The sequence below is a fragment of the Bombina bombina genome, chromosome 1 (genome assembly GCF_027579735.1).
Source record: "Bombina bombina isolate aBomBom1 chromosome 1, aBomBom1.pri, whole genome shotgun sequence".
Lineage (NCBI taxonomy): Eukaryota > Metazoa > Chordata > Amphibia > Anura > Bombinatoridae > Bombina > Bombina bombina.
In genome coordinates this window covers 1,196,457,517-1,196,478,959 of record NC_069499.1, presented here as the reverse complement: position 1 = coordinate 1,196,478,959, position 21,443 = coordinate 1,196,457,517, and the positions used below count along the sequence as shown (strand labels likewise).

General features: G+C 38.8%; 1 protein-coding gene across 1 annotated transcript in view; it reads left to right on the top strand.

Moving 5' to 3' along the window:
• ITGA3 (integrin subunit alpha 3) overlaps nucleotides 1-21,443 on the top strand; it is a 220,156-nt gene that overhangs the window by 187,543 nt on the left and 11,170 nt on the right. The window contains exon 24 of the mRNA XM_053700125.1: nucleotides 15,381-15,506. Coding sequence (XP_053556100.1) covers nucleotides 15,381-15,506 — 126 coding nt within the window. The remainder of the gene's footprint in view (nucleotides 1-15,380; nucleotides 15,507-21,443) is intronic.

Sequence of the window (21,443 nt, the reverse complement as noted above, 5' to 3'; positions counted from 1 at the left end):
TGGTGGCGACATTGGGGGCGGCAGATTAGGGGTCAATAAGTGTAGGTGGGTGGAGGCGACGTTGGGGCGGTAGATTAGGGGTTAATAAGTGTAGGTAGGTGGTGACGATGTCGTGGGCGGCAGATTAGGGGTTAATAAGTGTACTGTAGGTGGCGGCAATGTCGTGGTGGCAGATTAGGGGTTAATAAGTGTAGGTAGGTGGCGGCGATGTCGGGGGCGGCAGATTAGGGGTTAATAAGTGTAATGTAGGTGTCGGCGATCTTGGGGGCGGCAGATTAGGGGTTAATAAGTGTAGGTAGGTGGCGGCGATGTCGGGGGCAGCAGATTAGGGGTTAATAAGTGTAATGTAGGTGTCGGCGATGTCAGGGGCAGCAGATTAGGGGTGTTTAGACTTGGGGTTTATGTTAGGGTGTTAGGTGTAAACATAAATTTTCTTTCCCCATAGGAATCAATGAGGCTGCGTTACGGAGCTTTACACTCCTTTATTGCAGGTGTTAGTTTTTTTTTATGTCTATGGGGAAATCGTGCACGTAAAACCAGCTCAAAGCAGCGCTGGTATTTGTATGCGGTATGGAGCTCAATTTTGCTCAATGCTCACATATTGCCTGCTAACGCCGGGTTTATGAAAACCTGTAATAGCAGCGCTATAGGGAGGTGAGCGGTGACAATAACTTGCAAGTTAGTACCGAGCAGCTCATAACGCAAAACTCGTAATCTACCCGATAGTATTTTACACTATAATACATTCCTATAACACACCATATACAGGCATACAATATACCCATAATCCCCCACCTCATATGGGTTTATTGTTAAAGAGTTTGTTTTTCCTTACTAACAATGGGGATTGCAACCATAGTGAATATATTGGTGCTCTATGGGAGTTTCATGGGCATTCCATGGAAGTCGCTTTTATTATAATGGGGAAACATTGCTACCTTTTCACACATACCTGTCTTTTCAGCCTTTCAGTGGTAAGCTTAGTGATTGTAAGAAAACGACTGCATGAACAATGAGACGTAGCTTACACATATAGAGGCCTATGTATTAAATGTCTTGCGGACCTCAGGTCCGCAAGACCTCGCTGAATGCGGAGAGCAATACAATCTCCATATTCAGCATTGCACCAGCAGCTCACAAGAGCTGCTGGTGCAACGCCGCCCCCTGCAGACTCGCGGCCAATCAACACGATCATACTCGATTGGGTTGAATTGTGACGATTCCTGTCCGCTTGCTCAGAGCAGACGGACAGGTTATGGAGCAGCGGTCTTTAGACCGCTGCTTCATAACTGCTGTTTCTGTCGAGTCTGAAGGCTCGCCAGAAACACGGGCCCACAAGCTCCATACGGAGCTTGATAAATGGGCCTCATAGTGTTTAAATTCTTACTAAACAGAGACCATTATCATATTTACTGAATGCAGTCTATGTTGTGTAAACATGGAAGGTGATGTGGTCAGATTGTTGAAAAGGCAGCAAGCCCTTTACTATCCTATGGAAAGCATATCGCCACTTGTCTGGACAGCAAGGGTACGGACACTTTTTTATAGCATTTTGCCTGGCTGCACATTTGAAGGACCTGACAATCCTTTGTTCCTACAAGAGTTATTGATACACAGAAAATCATAATATTTTAAAGTGATACCTTTTTTAATTTAGTTTTTGAAAGTTACATTTTATCCTGCTCCTCACTTTACAAGTGTGTACTACCCATGTTGTAAACATTACTGTGCTCCAACCACATTATTTTTTTCTTTCTCCTTTCCAGTTTTCACATTTTGTATTAGTAGCATTGTTAATCTTTTTGGCCTTCCTATTCTAGGAGACCCTTAACCTTTGGTTTGAAAGCCGTACCATTATGCTCTGCACCATAAAAGACGATTAATGCTGCTGTGGCATGGGCACATTAGTAATAAAACATCTTCATAATATGCTATAAAGATTAATATAACAGAAACAGGATTTTAAACTCAATGTTAAACCCCCTTTACTGTATATGATCTAAGAAACAGCAGTTCCACCCTTTTATGGTGGAACTTGTTTTTCCTGGTTTCTCTGGACTGGCTCCATCTTTCCTCTATCACATCTTTGACTAAATATAAAACTGGAAAGAGGGTCGAGGAGGAAGGATTTTAAAGGGACACTGAACCCAAATTTTTTGCTTTCGTGATTCAGATAGAGCATGCAATTTTTTTTTTTTTTTTTTTTTTTAGCAAAATGTACAAATAAATGAATTCAATCTCCCTGCGCCTCGCAGGGCCAGGTGAGATTTATTATATTTACACAGTGATTAGCTTTAGAACAACAAGTTACATTTTCTCTTGTTAATAAATTCAGAAAAAGGAAAGAAGAAGAAAAAAAAGAAAAAAAGAGAAGAAAAAATAGTAAAGGGAAACAAAGAAGAAAAAGAATATATTGGTACATCTAGCTGGAAATTTTTCTATTTTCAATACGTAGTATGGATCATTAAATTCTCTTTAAGTTAAACAATAACACACATGTTACAATCTTATAAGCTAATACTGCATCCAAGATGTTAACCTGATATAGGGAGGAAGAAGACCGACGTCTAAATTACTATCTTTACATATTAATTACAAGAGGCCTCTTATTTAGTTTTATAGTTCAAATAAACGGGAATCTGTAGAACTTTTGCAGTTTATATTCCCCAGCGTTATTCTTGAGGTAGAGCGAAGCAGATCAGAACAATGGATAGCCACCAACATAAAGAAGAGGCCAAGGAGAGAGAAGGGAAAAGGAAAAAAAAAAAGGAAGTAATAATATTTCTCTCTCTCTCAATCCCCCCCCACGCCCTCTTGAAGTCACCAGTTATCTAGTAAAACTATTTCCGAATTTCTGAATGGAAAGATCATATGGTCAATTTCTGAAGATGTAAATATTTTAATAAATTTGGCCCATTTCCTGAAAAAAGTTACTATTTCTTGTTCTGAGTTCAGATCTGTGGCTAATTGTTCAATTAGAAATTGTTTCTTAAGATAATTCCTTACTTCTGCAATTGAAGGTACAAGTTTTCCATTTTTTAAAAATTAAGTTTCTGGCTGCCAAGATAGTTACATTTACCATCCCGGCATCAGAAAAATTCCTATTGTTGGATATCAGAAAAATAATTATAGGGAGTGTGAGCGAAAAGGATGTAATTTTCATCACTCTAAGTAGCCAGAATTCAATCTTTTTCCAGAATTGATTGAGTCTAGGGCAATTCCAAATCATATGAGCTAAATCTGCTGCTGGTAAGTTGCATCTTGGACATTTGTTAAAATTATTATGCCATTTATATCCTTTATCCGGAGTAAAATAAGTCTGATACAATAGTTTTATATGGGACTCTCTCCAGGTTTCAGCTATGGAAGACTCAAAAAGTAATCTTAGTGATCTGACCACACATATATTGTCTACTGTATGTGTCTCTAGGATATTTGTCCACTTTGAAGCTATTTTCTCCATGTTTAAGTTTCCTCTAATTGAAACAAGATACCTATACCATGGAGCGATCGAGAAGTGTCCTGCTTTGGATAATATTATCCAATTATCCAGCTTACCCCAGGACCATTTCCAGCAGAATTTACTAAGAAGATGGGATGCATAATGTCTGGTTTGTAGATATACAAAGAAGTCTTTATTCTTAAGTTTAAACTCCTGTTTTAAATCATCGAAGGATTTAATAATTCCTGTCTCTGAAAAGCATTGAGATACCCAATGTAGACCTTGGTTGGACCATTGTTGTAATATCACAGACTGTGTTCCGTCCTGAAATTCGGGGTTCCCCAGAAAGCTTTGAAACTTAGGAATGTTAGTATCTATTTCAGCGCGAGCTCCTATCTTCCCCCAAGCTAAAATTATTGAATATATAGTTATAAGATTTTTCACTTGTTTAGGGATACTTTTAGTCGGGAGATGAAGCAGTGCTATAGGCTGTAATGGGTGGATCATATTTGTTTCAAGCTCATAATCTGAAAAATGATTTGACTCCGCGATCCAATCTGCTGCTATGCGTCCTAAGAAAACTAAATTATACAAATATATGTCAGGCAATGCTAGACCAGCCATTTGCTTGGGTAAATTTAGTCTCTGTAATGAAATTCTAGGTTTTTTTGAGTACCAGATAAAGTGACGGAGTGCGGTGTTAAATTTTTTGATATCATAACTTTTCAAAATGATAGGGAGATTTTGAAACATATAGCAAAGCTTCGGAAGAAGTACCATTTTGAAGAGCGCAATGCGACCCGATAAGGATATGGGTAGATTCTGCCAGCTCCTCATATAATTGATAGATTGTGCAAGAGATGATGTAATGTTTAAAGAATACCAATCTCGAGGGTCCGCGGATATCAAAATGCCTAAATATCTAAAAGATTTGGAGACCGTCTTAAAAGGGTATTTTTTCAGGGAATTTTCTGTTTTTCTTAGCCATAGAAGCTCTGATTTTGTTTTATTCATTCTATAGCCTGAACAGGAACCATACAAGTCAATTATATCTAAAAGTACTGGAATGTTCTTACGAGTATTTGATATATATAATAATAGATCGTCTGCATATAATGCAACCTTAATTTCTTTTTTGTAGATTCTTATGCCGTCAACTACTTGTCTAATTTTATTAGCTAATGGTTCAATTGCGAGGTTAAATAATAGCGGTGATAATGGGCAACCTTGCCGTGTACCTTTTCTTAGTCTAATTTTTTCCGATACTATTCCATGTATAACTATAGAAGTGGAAGATTGTGAACATATATTTTTAACTAGGTTGAGGAAATTCTTTTTTAATCCAAATCGCTCCAGTGTATCTACTAAGTATTCGTGACTAACCCTATCGAACGCTTTCTCTGCGTCTATTGCGAGTATTGCTGCATCTGGAGATTCTTCCGGGATCCTGTCTTCTGCGTTTTTGAAAAAATCTATAGTCATTAAAAGTTGTCTAATTTTGGCAGCAGAGCTTCGTTTGGTTAGAAACCCCACTTGATCTTTATGGATAATCTCATTTAACCCCTCTTGAAGTCTTTTAGCTATAATAGTAGTTAATATCTTGTAGTCCGTGTTTAGTAGTGCGATCGGCCTATATGATTCCCTATTATGTGGATCCTTTCCTGCTTTAGGAATGAGTATAGTATGGGATTCCACAAAGTTGGGGGATAATTGAGCATTTTCCTGGTAGTAGAAGTTATAAAGTTTAGTCAGATGGGGGGTTATTAAGAATTCTGAAGTCCTATAAAATTCGTTTGGTATTGCATCAGGGCCGGGGGATTTCTCAAGCTTCAGTGCCTGAATAGTTTGGGAGACTTCTAATTCGGTAATCGGAGCGTTCAGCGCGACGTTAAAGTCCTCACTAGCTCTTATAATGGGTATGTTTTCCCAAAATCTAACCTGAGCTCCTTTCTCGATCAGAGAAGGTGAGTAGATAGATTTGTAGTACTCAGAGAAGGATTCTGAGATTTCCTCCGATGTGTTGAGCCGCTTCTTCTCAACCTGTAAGAATTCGATTGTATTGGATTGTTTAGAGTTCTTCACTAGTTTGGAGAGCAGTTTACCGGATTTATTACCATATTTAAAGAGTTTAGATTGATATTTCAACTCTGACTGTATTGAATGGGTGGTCATAAAGGTATCTCTTTCCTGTTTTGCCTTAATGTATTTTTTCCAATTTTCCTCACTCGAGGATATCAGATATCTATTATATGAATTTGTTACCGCGGCTGTTATCTGCCTTTCTTTTGCTCGAGAGTCGCGCTTAATTTTTGTTGTGTAAGCAATAATGTCCCCTCTTAAAACGGCTTTTGCTGCTTCCCAAAGTGTTGAGGGATTGGAAACTGAGCCTTCATTTATTTTAAAAAATTCCATCAATTTGTTATTGAGCCAGTTTATGTATTTTAAGTTTTTACTTAGATATTTTGGGTAAAAAAAGCGAGCTCGGTTTGATTTAGAGTTTTGAATTGGAATATCCAGCATTATAGGGGCGTGATCTGAAATGCAGATTTCTGCAATCGCCGCCTTAGCCCCGGTATGATAAAGACTATCACTAATTAGAAAAAGGTCAATTCTTGATAAAGATTTGGTAGCTTTTGAGTAACAAGTATAGTTCTTAGTATCCGGGTTCTGAGCCCTCCACACGTCCCTAACTGCCAAATTTAGAAAAATGTTGTTGTAAATTTTTGTTTCTAAGTTATCCTTTTTGGTCTTCCTTTGTGAGTCCCCGCACCTGAGTCTATCCATAGGGAACCGGGGAGACATGTTAAAATCCCCAGCTAGGATCACATGTCCCTCTGCTACCTGAAGGATTTTAGCCTGGAGAGAGTCCCAGAAACCACTGTCAATTATATTGGGTGCGTATAAATTGCAGATAGTATATGTTGAATTTAATAATTTGATTTTTAATATTATATATCTACTTTCTGGGTCTATTATTGTTAACAATTTATCGTATGTCAGTTTTTTCCCCAAGAGAATAGCTACACCTTTTTTCCTATTTAATGAGGGGGCAAATATAGCTTCTGCGACCCATGCTGATTTTAATTTTAATGATTCCTCGGTGTTTAAATGCGTTTCCTGTAATAGTGCAATAGAGGTATTCAATCTCTGAAGATGTGATAGAATTGTCTTTCGTTTAATGGGTGATGTTATACCCCCTATATTCCATGATGTAATTCTAAGCTTGTTTTTCATAGGTTTTTACCTTAAACATAAGTTGACGTTCTGGGGGGGAAGATAGAGATCCGGAGGCATGAGGGGGAGAGAAAGAGAGAGGAAACACAAAAAAAAAAAAAAAAAGAAAAAAAAAAGCGAGCAGGTATAAATCTTTCTCTTTTCCCTCCCTTCTTCTCCTCTCCTCTCCTTACAACATTTATCAATGTTTAGTTTTAAATCAGGACACATCAAAATAAACTTAAAAAACAAGTACATCACAATATAAAAAATTAAAACACTATAATTATCCATTGTAGCCATGTTCTGCTAATTTTTTTTCCGCTGCTGCTGGTGTGTTATAAAAAAAAGTCTGACCTTGAAAAAACAATCTAAGTCTAGCAGGGTATATAACTGTAGCCTGCCACCCAGCTTTTATCATTTTGCCACAGATTGGGGAGAGTTCCCTCCTCTTCCTGGAGGTCTCAACTGAGAAGTCCTGGAATAGGAGAATTTTATTGCCTTCATATAGAATGGGTTGGTTTTTGCAGTAATATTGTAAGAATAACATTTTATCCTGAAAATTCAGGAATTTAGCTATAATTGGTCTTGATTTAGTTGGGTTAGCGTCACTTTCTGCTCTCCCCAGTCTGTGGACTCTTTCGATTAAGACAGGTGACTGATTTTCTGGCATTTTTAACAGTAAGGGTAGGGTGTGAGTCATGACCTTCATAAGGTCTTCTTGTTTATGGGAGTCTGGGAATCCAATGATTCTCAGATTGTTCCTCCTTGACCTGTTCTCTAGATCGTCTATTTTTGCCTGTAACTTAGAGATCTCGCTCTGGTTATTCTCTATTTGAGGTATATATAGATTTGTTGTGTCTTCTATCTCTGAGATACGTTCCTCCACTTCCTGAAGTCTTTTAGCAAATTGTCTAATCTCTACCGTTAGTGAGGTGATGTCTTGCTTGATTTCATTTTTTAAGGTATCAAACTTGGGTGAAATAGCCTCTAAGATGCTGTTTACTAAGGCTTGATTATCTTGTGAGGAGATAGATTTTTGAGTTTTTAATGGGGTACTTTCTTCAGATATTTCGAGTGAAGGTTCAGAGAGATTCTTATTTTTGCGTTCCCTATTTTTCGACGTCATGCCTGGATTGTGTTTAGAAGTGACAGAAGGAGATGTGACGTATTTATCCATACAAAAAAAAAAAAAAAAAAAAATTATCTCGTGCTCAGTGTGTTATTTAAGAAATTAAAGTGGGGTGTGAAATAATTCGCAATAGGGATGTGGGGGGAGTGGGGAAGGAGAGACAGAAAGAAAGAAAAAAAAAAAAAAAAAAGTGGGCAGGTGGAGGTGCAAATCACTAAAAAAAAAAAAAAAATCCGGAAATAAAATGTGTAGTGTGAGTCACCAAATTGTGAGTGAGAAAAAAAAAAAAAAAAAAAAAGAAGGTGTGATCAAGGAATAGGGGTGATATTAAGACCAGAAAATGGCGGCGAATTAAGGGAATGTAATATTTGTACAGTTATTCCAATTTCTCTTCAAACCTAACGTTCGAGTAGCGTTAATGATTAAATTACCTTTATTTTTTTATTCGTTATATCATCTAGATTTAGTTAAAAAAAAATATCTATTTAGTTTATACACACCCAGTATAGGTTATGGAAAGCTTTACCAGTGTTGTTTATCTTAAGTAGGTAAGTTAGTACCTAGCCCTTTACTTTAACTCTTTTAGGCTTTTTCTTTTTTCTCCCCCTTTTTTTTCTTCCCTTCACCCCAAGCGTGTTCTCTTTCTTCCTGTCTTTATTCTTAAGATGTAAGTGAAAAAAAAAAATAAACCAGAAAAAAGAAGGAACAAAAAAAAGGGAGATAACTAGTTAGAGGTTTCTTCCAAGGATAATTTACCCTTGCTAGGTTATAAATTTTATCCTTCGATTCCTATAAGAGTTGTCAGTATATTTAGTTTTTACTTTGCTGATTCTAATAAACTCAATATTGTGTTGACTTTTTATTTTACTTCTCGTCCCTCAATGGTGAAAAATATTTTTATGCCAGGAAAAATATTCTTCCCACTCTGCTCCTTCCTTCCCTCTCCCTCCCTCTCTAAGCAACAGATATTACAAGGCCTCCCAAAAAAAACAGTAAATTACCATATTATTATTGTCATAACCTCAAAACTGAACCATTCCAAAACAGCAGAGTTATACCATAACAGGGTTTAGAGTTAAGCGTCCTTAAATTTTCCCCCTTTTTGTCTAGAGTACAATAATTAACAGTTCAGTATTTAATGAGATACGCTTATATAGGTTGGAGGGCTTCAGAGTTCTGGTTTTATAGTGATTTCTGGGATGTAAAGTAGGTTTCCCTTGCCTAATGCTGGAGCTTTTTATATTCCCAGGGATTTTCACTATAAAGTTCAACTATCTCTGGGTGTGAAATAAAAGCTGTAGCTTGTAACTTTTACTCCTCAATGGTGTGACTTTAATAAACCTCGGTAATCAGCCATTTCCAAAGTCTAATCTCGTTTTTTAGGCATGATTACTCCAGAACTAGCCAAGTGTTCAAAACGACCTTAAACAGTCCTTTCAGTTAGAGAAATCAAATTTACCCCGCACTCACCCCTGCTACGTCAAAGGACTTTTCTCTATCCTTGGCGATCTGGAGCCGGTGCCGTATTTCTCTTTGCTGTGGGGGTTTTTAACTCCGCTCTGAACCCAGCGGTCCGCGGTGTCCCTTTTCCTTTCTTTTGCCCAGGCTCCTTACATGTCTCGCTGAGATCCAGTTCTCGCACTGTCTTTGCGAGTAGCTCTGAGCTAGGTTATTGCCCCTTGCAGCTGACTCGTATGACGATCCTTAGCTGTAGGGGAAGGTCCGTCCCAGCTTTACCAAATCAGCGACAAGTCCTGCCGGCTCCCCACGCGCAGCATCGGTGGGTGAGGAGGGCAGTTTAGATTCCAGGCCACCGGAACCAGAGCCTCAGGTAGGCTGATCCCCCAGGGAGGTGCAGGTATTATACAAATGGCTATAGATTTCTTCCTTCAGGCATCAGAAATACCCCTGTAGCAGCAAAGATAAGTATTTCAGGCTGGCAAGCGGCTTTCAGGCTGTTAGTAGCTCCCCACTCGCAGCATCGGTGGTTGGGGAGAGGAGGGATTGCGCTACACCTCTCAGCTGTTACGCCGATTTTCCTGCACGCTTTGCTCTCATCCAGCGTTTATGGTCTTTAGGGTGAGTGCGGGTCATATATCATTTCGCAGGTGTCTTGATGCAGTAATAAAAAGACAAAGCTTGGCTGTCCACCCCTCTCTCCTTTACAGGGCAGGAGAAAGGCGGGGGGTAAAAGGATGTATTTTACCCTAAGGGAGCTTGGTCTTACCGCCAGCCGAGACCAGCTCCAGGTAACAAAGTTCTTAATCAGCGTAGCTGAAAACACACGCTGTTGAGGGAAACACCAGAGTAAGAAATCTAACTGGCTGCAGTATTGAGAGGACAGGTGAAACAAGTCCCTCTCTCTTTCACATCAAGGTGAGCTCCTGGCGCGAACATCCGCCTCTGAAGCACCTGCAGGGGAACGAAGTCTGCTCATGCACTGACTCCTCCTCTTCCCTCAGAGCATCAGATGCATGAGAGCATGCAATTTTAAGCAACTTTCTAATTTACTCCTATTATCAATTTTTCTTCGTTCTCTTGCTATCTTTCTTTGAAAAAGAAGGCATCTAAGCTTTTTTTTTAGGTTCAGGACTCTGGACAGCAATTTTTTATTTTTTATTTTTAAATAATTTTTTATTGAGGTTATGCAGTGAGAAAACAACATACAATGATAAGTATGCAACAATTAATGCTCTTACGTAGTTTGTCAATAAACATTTTCGAATACATAAAGGCAATAAGAATCAAAAACATCAAAAAGTACAGCAATGTCATGACAGCAACTTAGCTTCTTAAACCTCGAGTTTTTATGGATATATTAGCAAGATTCGCTGACTAGATAGAAGGCCTCTCATGGACCTATAAGGGGATGGAATAGCATATGATAGTCAGGTCTGCGGCCACTGAAGGGCCTAAGAGTAGCATATGGTACAAATGGGGGGAAGGGATTTCAGCGGGCGAGAGCCACTTATTAAATGGGGGGGAAGATGGAGGACGGAGCCAGATAGAAGCAACACTTGTGAACAATGGTTAGGTACAAAATCATATTGTTGTCTGGGGGGCAAATATAGAGCAAGCTATCGGTAAGAGTCCCATGGCATTGGTATGCTTAAGGTTTATAAACACTTAGGTGATATTGCACTATGGGGAAGTTTGGGGCTGACATGTAAGTTGATATAACACTAGGGATATATACTGGATTTATCTATAGTAGTTTCAACCAAGACCTATCAATCTATATAGTAAATAATGTGTTGTACTTAGGCCGTTAGATTAGGTAGACCATTAATAAACATATATACAAGTAGTAATACCCACATCTCGTAGCTAGGGAGAAAGAAATCATTGTCATGATAACAGAAAATATGTACACGTGGATATCTGACTTTGCCACAATATAACTAGTATCATCAACATGAGCTAAATGACTAGCTAAATATAAGAATAACATATTTCTGAGAACTTGCAGTAGGGAAAACATTATCAGATGAGATAGCCAGAACAGAGTAGCCAAAATCCCACAAGAGACATGAAAAATAGCGCTAACTACCATTATATATAATATGTTCGACTAGCAGGCAATCAATATGGATTAATGATGACACCAATATAGAAGGGCCACAACCCCTGAAGTAAACACCTTTTACAGCTGTAAGGAGATGTAAGATATTTGAGGATAACTGTGTACCTTATAGCGATGAAACATAGTCAAGCTATTATACAAATAAATGCATCCAAGTTGTGCAATAACATAGGGTCGTAGAACCTTGTAGCAAGGATTATAACATAGTGATTGATAGGGAGAGGCACTACAGTGAAATATTATCATCTAGGTATGCAATGTTTATGCTATTGTGAGTTAGATATGTAAGATGAGATATAGGGCCCTGAGTCACGTAGAGTATAAAACGTTATATACATTATTCATAAACTAGCTGGGAGCCTGCAGACTTACCACATTCAAAATATAACCTTCATAAAACATTTTTGTGTGGTAAGGATGAGGAGTCACTTGTGAGTTCTGAAGCAGTGGGACGTTATAAGAGGCAAACTGTAGCCCCTGTGGAGGTAAGATGATTTTGAACAAATCTTTCTGGACTAAGACAGCCTGCCACAATATATTTAAACTTAGCTATGTTCCTATGTGAGTTATGTCACACCACACGAATAAATAACAATATACATGAAACAAAATGTACAACATATTATAAACTTACATCTTAGCTTACAACTAAATAGAGTCCCAGTTGCTGTTAATGAATTTTGGACCAGGATGATACTAGTATTAGGGCCATAAACGTAAGGAATTTACCAGTCTCTGTAAAAACATAAAAATAAGAAAAACTAGTAGAGCTGGAAGTTCTTTACACGTATAAGAAATAGGAATATGATTTAGCCAATACTAAGTTAATGCAGATTCATGTTTAGTGTTCCTAAATTGGAGTTCCATTTTGCGGACACTAACCCTCTGACAGAAGCGCACACTAACCCACTCCACATTTAGCAGGCTTACTCCGTAGCTCCGGCACTAGACCCTCTCCCAAAACACATGCCACGTGGACTGCAGGGCAGGGGAAACCACCCGCTCCGACGGGAGACAACTGGGCTCTCATCAGAAGAATTGGGAACTTCTCTACCAGGTAAGAGACACTAGGATTCAGCATCCGTCCCTCCGGTGCAGACTTGTAGTGAAGGAGACCAGGGGCCGCTTGTGTAATCATGTGCTCCATCGGAACTTTCACTTCATCAGCTATTTCCCAGCCTCGAGGGCCGGCCGCATCCCTCGGGGCCCAGGCAAATAGAAAGCCCATGGAATCGGCAGAAGACGAGGTCTCAGGAGAGTACTTGATGTCTTTGCCCTCTAGTAGCAAAGGAGCCGATCTCGGGCGGGTCTCAAATCTCCTGATTGCTGGGCTCTCTGTAGGAACGCAGTTCTCACTAGATAGCCGTAGGTCAGCACTTTCGGTTCCCTTCTTTTGCGGATCACAGTTAACTGGTTGTAGCAGCTGTTTGATTTCGGCTAGATTCTCATCCATCCGCCATGCAAATTGTTCCAGCAGAGACTGTACCGTAGTGTATAAGTATTCTATGGGTGTCAGTGCCATTTTTGCGAAAGTGGTCAGTTTTATTAAAGAAATTAGTATAGGAATAGTCCATACATCAATCTATTACAATAGCTTCTGGAGTTTGCTGCTGAGCTCGGTGTCCACGTGGCAGTATACGAGCATGAAAGTTGAGGAAAAAGTCTTTTCCCTTGCTTCAAAGTCTGAATCGTTGCTCAGTTTCCACATTAAATGTGTAGGTACCTTCTTTAGGCACTTTGGTTGTAATAAATATTAGCAATTATCTCCCAAAAATAAGATTTAGAGCCAGAGCTCTTACTGTATGCGTCTAGCTCGTTTGGCAGTTGGCTCCGCCCCCCCGGACAGCAATTTTTTATTGGTGGATGAATTTATCCACCAATCAGCAAGGACAACCCAGGTTGTTCACCAAAAATGGGCCGGCATCTAAACTTACATTCTTGCATTTCAAATAAAGATACCAAGATAATGAAGAACATTTGATAACAGGAGTAAATTAGAAATATGCTTTAAATTTCCTGCTCTATCGGAATTACGAAATACATTTTTTGGGTTCAGTGTCCCTTTAAGTTCAAATATGTGTTTGAAGCTTCTGCCTTTCTCTAGTTGCTGGTTTTACATTAAACCAATACTAAATTCTAATTTTATAAATAGTCTCCAAATATTATTTGATGTCTTAGAAGTCATTCTCTGTCAGATATACCTAATATTCTTTCAGATCTTAGCAGTCATACTCTCTCAAGTATGATGGTCAATGTGCATCATATATATGCAGAGGTCTATAATCAAAATGCCCTCCTTGTAGCCAAGAAAAAAAAATGCTTTTCCAAAAATATAACAATACAGGAATTTTATAAAGATCTTAAAAATCCATTATTAGAATGTATAAAAGCAAAATATTGTGTCTTGGTTAATGTTGTATATACTTAGCTCCATGTAGCTCACTAGATATGAACAGTTGCTATTGTTTTTATTATTTAGTTATAAAGCACCAACATGTTAGGCTGCCTTGTTTAAAAGAGCAAGTAACTACTTAAAGTGGCTGTGGTCCCATCTGTGGTTTTTCCTCTACAGTGATTAGCAATCTTACTTAAGGTGCTCTACAACACAGGGCTTGTGAGCCAGATACTGAGAGAACATGATGTAAGGTCTGAAAATGATGTCAAGGGTTTTCAACATATCTGAATAAATGAGTTTTAGAGAGAGTGAGGTGCTCTGAAAGATGGAGACAAGTTTGGCATTGTAATCCAAAGATTTTCATTTTGTAATACATCATGAAAAGGTCTAGTAGAGTCTGAGGAGGAAATCAGAAAGTAGGTGAAAAATAGATCACAGACAAAGAGAAAATTGGGTTGGGGTATATTTAAAGACATAGGGGCCGAATTATCAAGCTCCGAATGGAGCTTGATGCCCCTGTTTTCGCGTGGAAACAGCAGTTATGAAGCAGTGGTCTAAAGACCGCTGCTCCATAACTTATCAGCCTGCTCAGAGGCTGCGGTCTTCAATCCGCCCGATCCTATACGATCGGGTTGATTGACACCCCCTGCTAGCTGATGATTGGCCGCAAATCTGCAGGGGGCGGCATTGCACAAGCAGTTTACAAGAACTGGTTGTGCAGTGATAAATGCCGACAGCGTATGCTGTCTGTATTTATCGATGTGCGACGGACATGATACGCTACATTGTATCGTGTCCGCTCGCACTTTGGTAAATTGTCCTCATAGGTTGGGATGAAAGGTCTCTGGCCCTTTAGGGACCTTATAAAGTGGGCACAAATAATTTGCAACTTAAATATGAGACATAATGAATGGTATTGGAGGTAGGGATGGTAATATTGCTTTCAAAAGCAAGGGAGGTTTGGTGTGTGGATGTAATGATTTAAATACAGAACAGGAGAGCTTGGTTTCACCATAATTCTTGGAAGAGCAATATTAATTTAAAATATGATGAGGTTATTTAGATATTTTTCATTTTATGAATATAATTTGTTTTGATTTTGTTTGTGTTAAATTTAAGCCTTAATTGTTAATCTGTCTCTTTTATGTTTAGAATTTAGTTTTATGTTTATACCAGACATTTTATTGATTTACAACAGAGAAGCTATATCAAATATATATTAACTTGTTTATTGTCTACTTCTTTGTAATATCCATCTTGCCACTTAATACCATGATATTTTATTCTATCATCTCTCTTCAATATAAACTATGGTATATTTGAGATAAAAATAAGATGCAGATTTCTAGAGAGTTTAATGTATGTTACCATAAATTATTTAGTTATAAAACTATTGTTTTCCTCAATTTAACCCTTTTCCATGCCTGTGTTTTTATTTTATTATTTTCTCCATGGACATCCCCCAATGTCTATCCTTTTTCTATTCCAAATCACCAAGTTTTATTTTCTTTCCACTTCATCTGTTTAAATATACTATTCTTACCTTTCTATGCTTCTTTCTATCTTGTCATTTATTCCTTTTTTTGTCACCTTCTCATTTTATTTCCCCCTTTAGTTCTCTGTTGTTATAGACTCTGAGCTGGAAGAACCCCCTCCTGTAGAACTTCCACTAAAGGTCATCATTATCTCAGTGATTTCTGGAATTTTGCTTCTGGGAGTTATTATTGTGCTTATGTGGAAGGTAAGGAATCTGCACAACCTCTGAACAATTTCTGTTATTTGTAATTTTATCAGTTTCACTTCTGGCCACTAGAGCATCTCTAACATTTTATCTCACACAGGTACATGATCTTTTTTCTTTATTAGTGGCCCCTACCTGATTTTGTACTTCTTTGACATTGGTGTTGTTCTTTCTTATTTATGGCATCCAGCATAATTTCAGCAAGATTTCTTGAATACTTTAAATTAGTGTGTGTTTTTTTTTAAAATATTTATACCTAAATGTTTTATCTCTTATGAACCATGAGGGTTTGAGACCTTCTCAGCTAAAGGTTATGATACTACAGGGTGTCCAGGCATCTGACTGATAATCAATGTCCTACAAAAAATAGTGAAGAAACTCTGAGCATTGAGATTGCTTTTTTACTTCATCTACTTCTTTTACTTTATCTTTTTTTTCATATTGAAATGTTAAAATAGAGATAGCAAAATGTCACTGCAAGGTCCAAGTCGTTCTGCTTCTTGCTTCTTCTTTACACACCAACATTGCCTATCATTGCTCTTCCTCCCTCCCCAGTCACATTCTGTAAGCACTTTTACAATGGTTTGTGTGTTACTTAGTGCCAAGAATGTTATACATTTGTGTGTAATATATGCATATAGATGAAATGCCCACTATTCCAGTAGCCCTATACTTTTTTTATATGTTTAACATTGAGTGGACTAGTAATTTTGTTACCACTCCTGTATATTTGTTTATACAAACATATATGTAAAGAGACATACAGACTGTAAAGGAGAGTTGGGAGAGAAGAATTCAGAGGTGGATTAAAAACAAATATGAAGAATTAAGAAAATAATTATTAATACTTTAATAATGCATGCTGTTTTTTTTTTGTTGTGTATTCATTTTAATAGTACCGCATGTTATTTTGTGTGGGTGCAAGACTCTGTTTTTCTATTAGCTTTGCAACACATCCACATTAAAGGGATGTTAAAGGGACAGGAAACCCCAAAATGTTCTTCCATGATTTGGATAGAACATACAATTTTATACAACTTTCCAATTTACTTCTATTATCAAGTTTTCTTCATTCTTTTGTTATCCTTTGCTGAAGGAACAGCATTGCACTACTGGCAGCTAGATAAACATATCTAGTTAGCCAATCACACAAGACAAATGTGTGCAGGCACCAATCAGCAGCTAGCTCCCGCTAGTGTGGTATATGTGCGTGTTCTATTTCAACAAGGGATACCAAGAGAACAAAGCACATTTGAAAATAGAAGTAAATGTATACTGTCTTAAAATTACATGCTGTATCTGAATCACACAAGTTTAATTTTGACTTTCCCTTCAAACAGTAAATACATGTAACACATAATGGTTTATTCAAAGAAAAGCTTTGCCTTAGAATAATATCTAGCTGTATTTTTTACCATTTTATTAGTGGTTTAAATATTGATGATTATAAGTGTAAAAGTTTAGTTTCTATAAAGTACTCTAGATTCTAAAAAGTAATGGGGACTGCCATGTTTGAAATAGTTTTTTTTTATTAATCTCTGTCTTCTGTGGAGAACAATTAGTGAAAGATCTATAAACCAGACAATAGAGTTTGTGTAAACAAAGTCCTGTGGAAACCCACACAGCCTTGTTTGTATTAGTCTATTTTATATCAGTTCCTAGTTGTCTGCAGGATGACAGTGACATAAGGTTAAAATGTAAAGGGACAGTCAACACCAACATTGTTACTGTTTAAAAAGATAGATAATGCCTTTACTACCCATTCCCCAGCTTTACACAACCAACATTATATTAATATACTTTATAGCATTTAAATCCTCTAAATGTCTGCCTGTTTCTAAGCCACTATAGACAGCCTCTTAATCACATGCTTTTTTATTTGCTTTTCACAACAGGAGACTGCTAGTTCATGTGTGCCATATAGATAACATTGTGCTCACACCGTGGAATTATTTATGAGTAATTGGCTAGAATGCAAGTAAATAGATAATAAATAGCCATGTCATCAGGGGGCTGTCAAAAGAGGCTTAGATACAAGGCAATCACCAAGGTAAAAAAGTGTATTAATATAACCTTGTTCACTGTGCAAAACTGGAGAATGGGTAATAAAGGGATTATCTATCTTTTTAAACAATAATTTGGAGTAGACTGTCCCTTTAAGTTTAGAAATCGCGGTGTCCATTACTTTATAGAAATCAGTGGAATATTAAAAATAAAAAAAAAAATTAAAGGAAAAGGAAACAAAATAAATAATGACAGTATATGAAAAAGTTTTCTTTCCTAAGATATGGAGAGTCCACAATGTCATTCAATTGCTAGTGGGAATATCACTCCTGGCCAGCAGAAGGAGGCAAAGAGCACCACAGCAAAGCTGTTAAGTGTCACTCTCCTACCCATAATCCCCAGTCATTCTCTTTGCCTCTGTCAATGGAGGAGGTGAAGTTTGGTGTCTGAAGAAATTAATTCCTTTTTCGGGTACTTTTCCCTGCAAGCAAGGATCTGGGTTTAGCTGAGACCACGTCAATCTCTTAAGAAGAGTAGTGGTGGCTTTTAAGCAGTTAGGAAGTTGTGAGGTAGTCCTTGCTTTGTTTCCTAACAAATTGCTGCCCATGGTACAGAAACCCAGAGTTGGTTACTCTGTTCTTTCTTTTTCTACAGGTCTCTGTAAGGAGTATGTGTCCTTTTACGCCATGTGAGCTGTCTTCCTGCCAGAAGGCTAGACTGCAGGTAAGTGCTTTCGTCTTCTAGGTCTTGGAGACTTGCACTTCAGAAGAATATTTCATATGCAGTAGATGGGGACATTTTTAAAATCCTTTATACAGGATTCTCTTTGGCAGTGGGCAGGCACATTATGTATGTTAAGACTAGGGGTCCTATCTATCAAGCTCCGTATGGAGCTTGAGGGCCCATGTTTCTGGCGAGCCTTCAGACTCGCCAGAAACACAAGTTATGAGCAGCGGTCTAAAGGCGTTGCACCAGCAGTTCTAAAGGCGTTGCACCAGCGGTCTAAAGGCGTTGCACCAGCAGGTGGCGTTGCACCAGCAGTTCACAAGAGCTGCTGATGCAATGCTGAATGCGGAGAGCGTATTGCTCTCCGCATTCAGCAAGGTCTTTCGGGCATGGGGGCCTATTTATCAAAGGTCTTGCGGACCTGATCCGACAGTGCGGATCAGGTCCGCAAGACCTCACTGAATGCGGAGAGCAATACGCTCTCCGTATTTAACATTGCACAAGCAGCTCACAAGAGCTGCTCGTGCAACGCCGTCCCCTGCTGACTCACGGCCAATCGGCCACCAGCAGGGAGGTGTCAATCAACCCGATCGTACTCGATCGGGTTGAATTCCGGCGATTCCTGTCCGCCTCATCAGAGCAGGCAGACAGGGCTTCATAACTGCTGTTTCTGGCGAGTCTGAAAAATCACCAGAAACACGGGCCCACAAGCTCCGTTCGGAGCTTGATAAATGGGCCCCATGATCCGCAATGTCGGATCATGTCCGACAGGCCTTTCATAAATATTCCCCTTAGGGTTACTCTTCCCTTTATTGGGACGTTTTTCCTCTTTGGGCTAATTTTGTTGAAATACTTTATTAGTATGTGAGTGGGACTTTTGTTTTATACAGGGATTTATGTACAAACTTAAAATTTGGCAGTTGGTTTTCTTTGCTTGCTTAGCTAGAACAGGCTATCTGACAGACTGCTTGAGCGTTTGTGTAAATTTAGCTCTGGTGTTGTAGGCAGAGAGAAACGCACGCCTTTTACTTGCAGCGTAGTTTCCTCTCTCTGCCTTCATGTGACTTCTCTCTGCTGTCGGATATTCATTGAGCGGAGCAGTGTCATTGAATTTCAGTCTCTTCAGTGTCAATCTACTATACGATCGTTTTAGAGACTTCTGGCAGCCAAATTGTGTATAAGTGTTACGGTAAGGCACCTCGGACTGTCTGAGGTGTAGGGGGCCTGATTAGTTTATTATTTTATAGAATTTTAGCATAATGTTAAGCGGCTGTGGTATTAAAAATTCTTAAAATAACAGTGTTTTTAAAACAATTCTACAATTTGGGGTTTTTTTTATTTAGAATTATGGACATGGAAGACTCTGTGTCTTTTGACAAATGCTTGTTATGCCTAGAGGCACAAATTGTTTTGCCTATGCAATTCTGTGCTGCATGCTTAGCTAGAACACTTCAATTTAAAAATAAATTGTTGCCCGCTGAGCCCAATGTCTCTCAGGATGATGCTGTTCAGGCAATGCCACAGCTTTCTCCTCAAAGTCCCAAGCCTCTATGGCATCACATACAGTGCCCTGCAGTTCCTCTCAGCCTCCTGGAGGAGTTTATTTGCCTGCAGATTTTGCTGCATGGGTATTTTCTGCGGTGTCTGCTGCATTATCTGCTTTTCCTATGCTGGGAAAATGCAAGAGGAAGATTAGACATTCAGATTGTAAGGTTTCTGTTCCACCTACTTCTACGCAGGTTAACCTCCCTCATAAGTCTGGTGAGGAGGATATGTCAGTAGCCTATGAGGGTGAAATCTCAGATTCGGACAGTATTATTCCTTCTTCTGACACTGAAGAAGTAGACTTCAGATTTAAGCTTGAACACCTTTGTGTACTGTTAAAGGAGGTATTGGCTACTTTGGACAGCTCCGATACTTCTGTCGTTGTCAACCCTAAGAAGTCTAGTAAACTTAATAAATACTATGATGTTCCTTCCTCTGTGAAAGTTTTTCCTGTCCCAGACCGTGTGACGGAGATTATTTCACAGGAATGGGAGAAGCCAGGGATTCCTTTCTCCCCGTCTTCCGTATTTAAAAAGATGTTTCCCGTTGCTAACTCCATTAAAGATTCTTGGTGCACGGTGCCTAAAGTAGAAGGGGCTATTTCTACTCTGGCTAAGAGAACTACAATCCCTATAGAGGATAGCTGCTCATTTAAGGATCCCATGGACAAAAAGCTGGAAGCTTATTCGAAGAAGATGTATGTTCATCCAAGTCTTCAATGGCAACCTGCAGTTTGTATTGCCACAGTAGCAAGTGCGGCATCTTATTGGTGCAACGCCTTGTCTTATTCAATTTTAGTAGAGACTCCATTGGAGGAGATACAAGATAGGATTAAGGGCAGGCTCTCAAACTAGCCAATTCCTTTATTTCTGATGCTAACATGCAAGTTATTAGACTGGGAGCCAAGATGTCTGTCTTCACTGTCCTAGCCCGCAGGCCATTATGGCTAAAATCTTGGTCAGCTGATGTTACCTCTAAGTCCAAGCTTCTGGCACTTCCTTACAAGGGTAAGACCTTGTTCAGACCAGGTCTGGCAGAAATAATTTCTGATATTACGGGTGGAAAGGGTCTTTTCTACCTCAAGATAAGAAGAACAAACTCAAAAGGACGTCAAAGTAATTTTTGTTCCTTTCGTAACTTCAAAGGTCAAAAAAGTCTTCCTCTCCCTCTTCCATGCAGGAGCAGTCCAAGTCTTCTTTGAAGCCCAATCAGTCTTGGAATAAGGGGAAGCAATCAAAGAAACCTTCAGCTGAGTCTAAGTCAGCATGAAGGGTTGGCTAATGGTCCGGGATCGGATCAAGTGGGGGGGCAGAGTTTCCCTGTTTTTTCAAGCATGGAGACAAGTCCACTATGTCCCAGATCCTTGGGCTGTGGACATAGTATCTCAGGGTTACAAAATAGAATTCAAAACTTTCCCTCCCAGGGGCAGAGTCCACCTCTCAAGATTATAAATAATAAAAAGTGAATAAACTAAAAAGTGGATATAGACAAAGTGAATATTCAATTATAAGGATATATATGATCCGTGCAGTCCTCCTCACTTTAGTCAAGGGTTAACTCCAAAACTAAAAAACAAACAAAATATGGTGCAATAAATTTTGATATAAAGAATAATATTCACACCGGTGGTCCCTCCAAGGGGCTACTCACACTTAAAAGAAC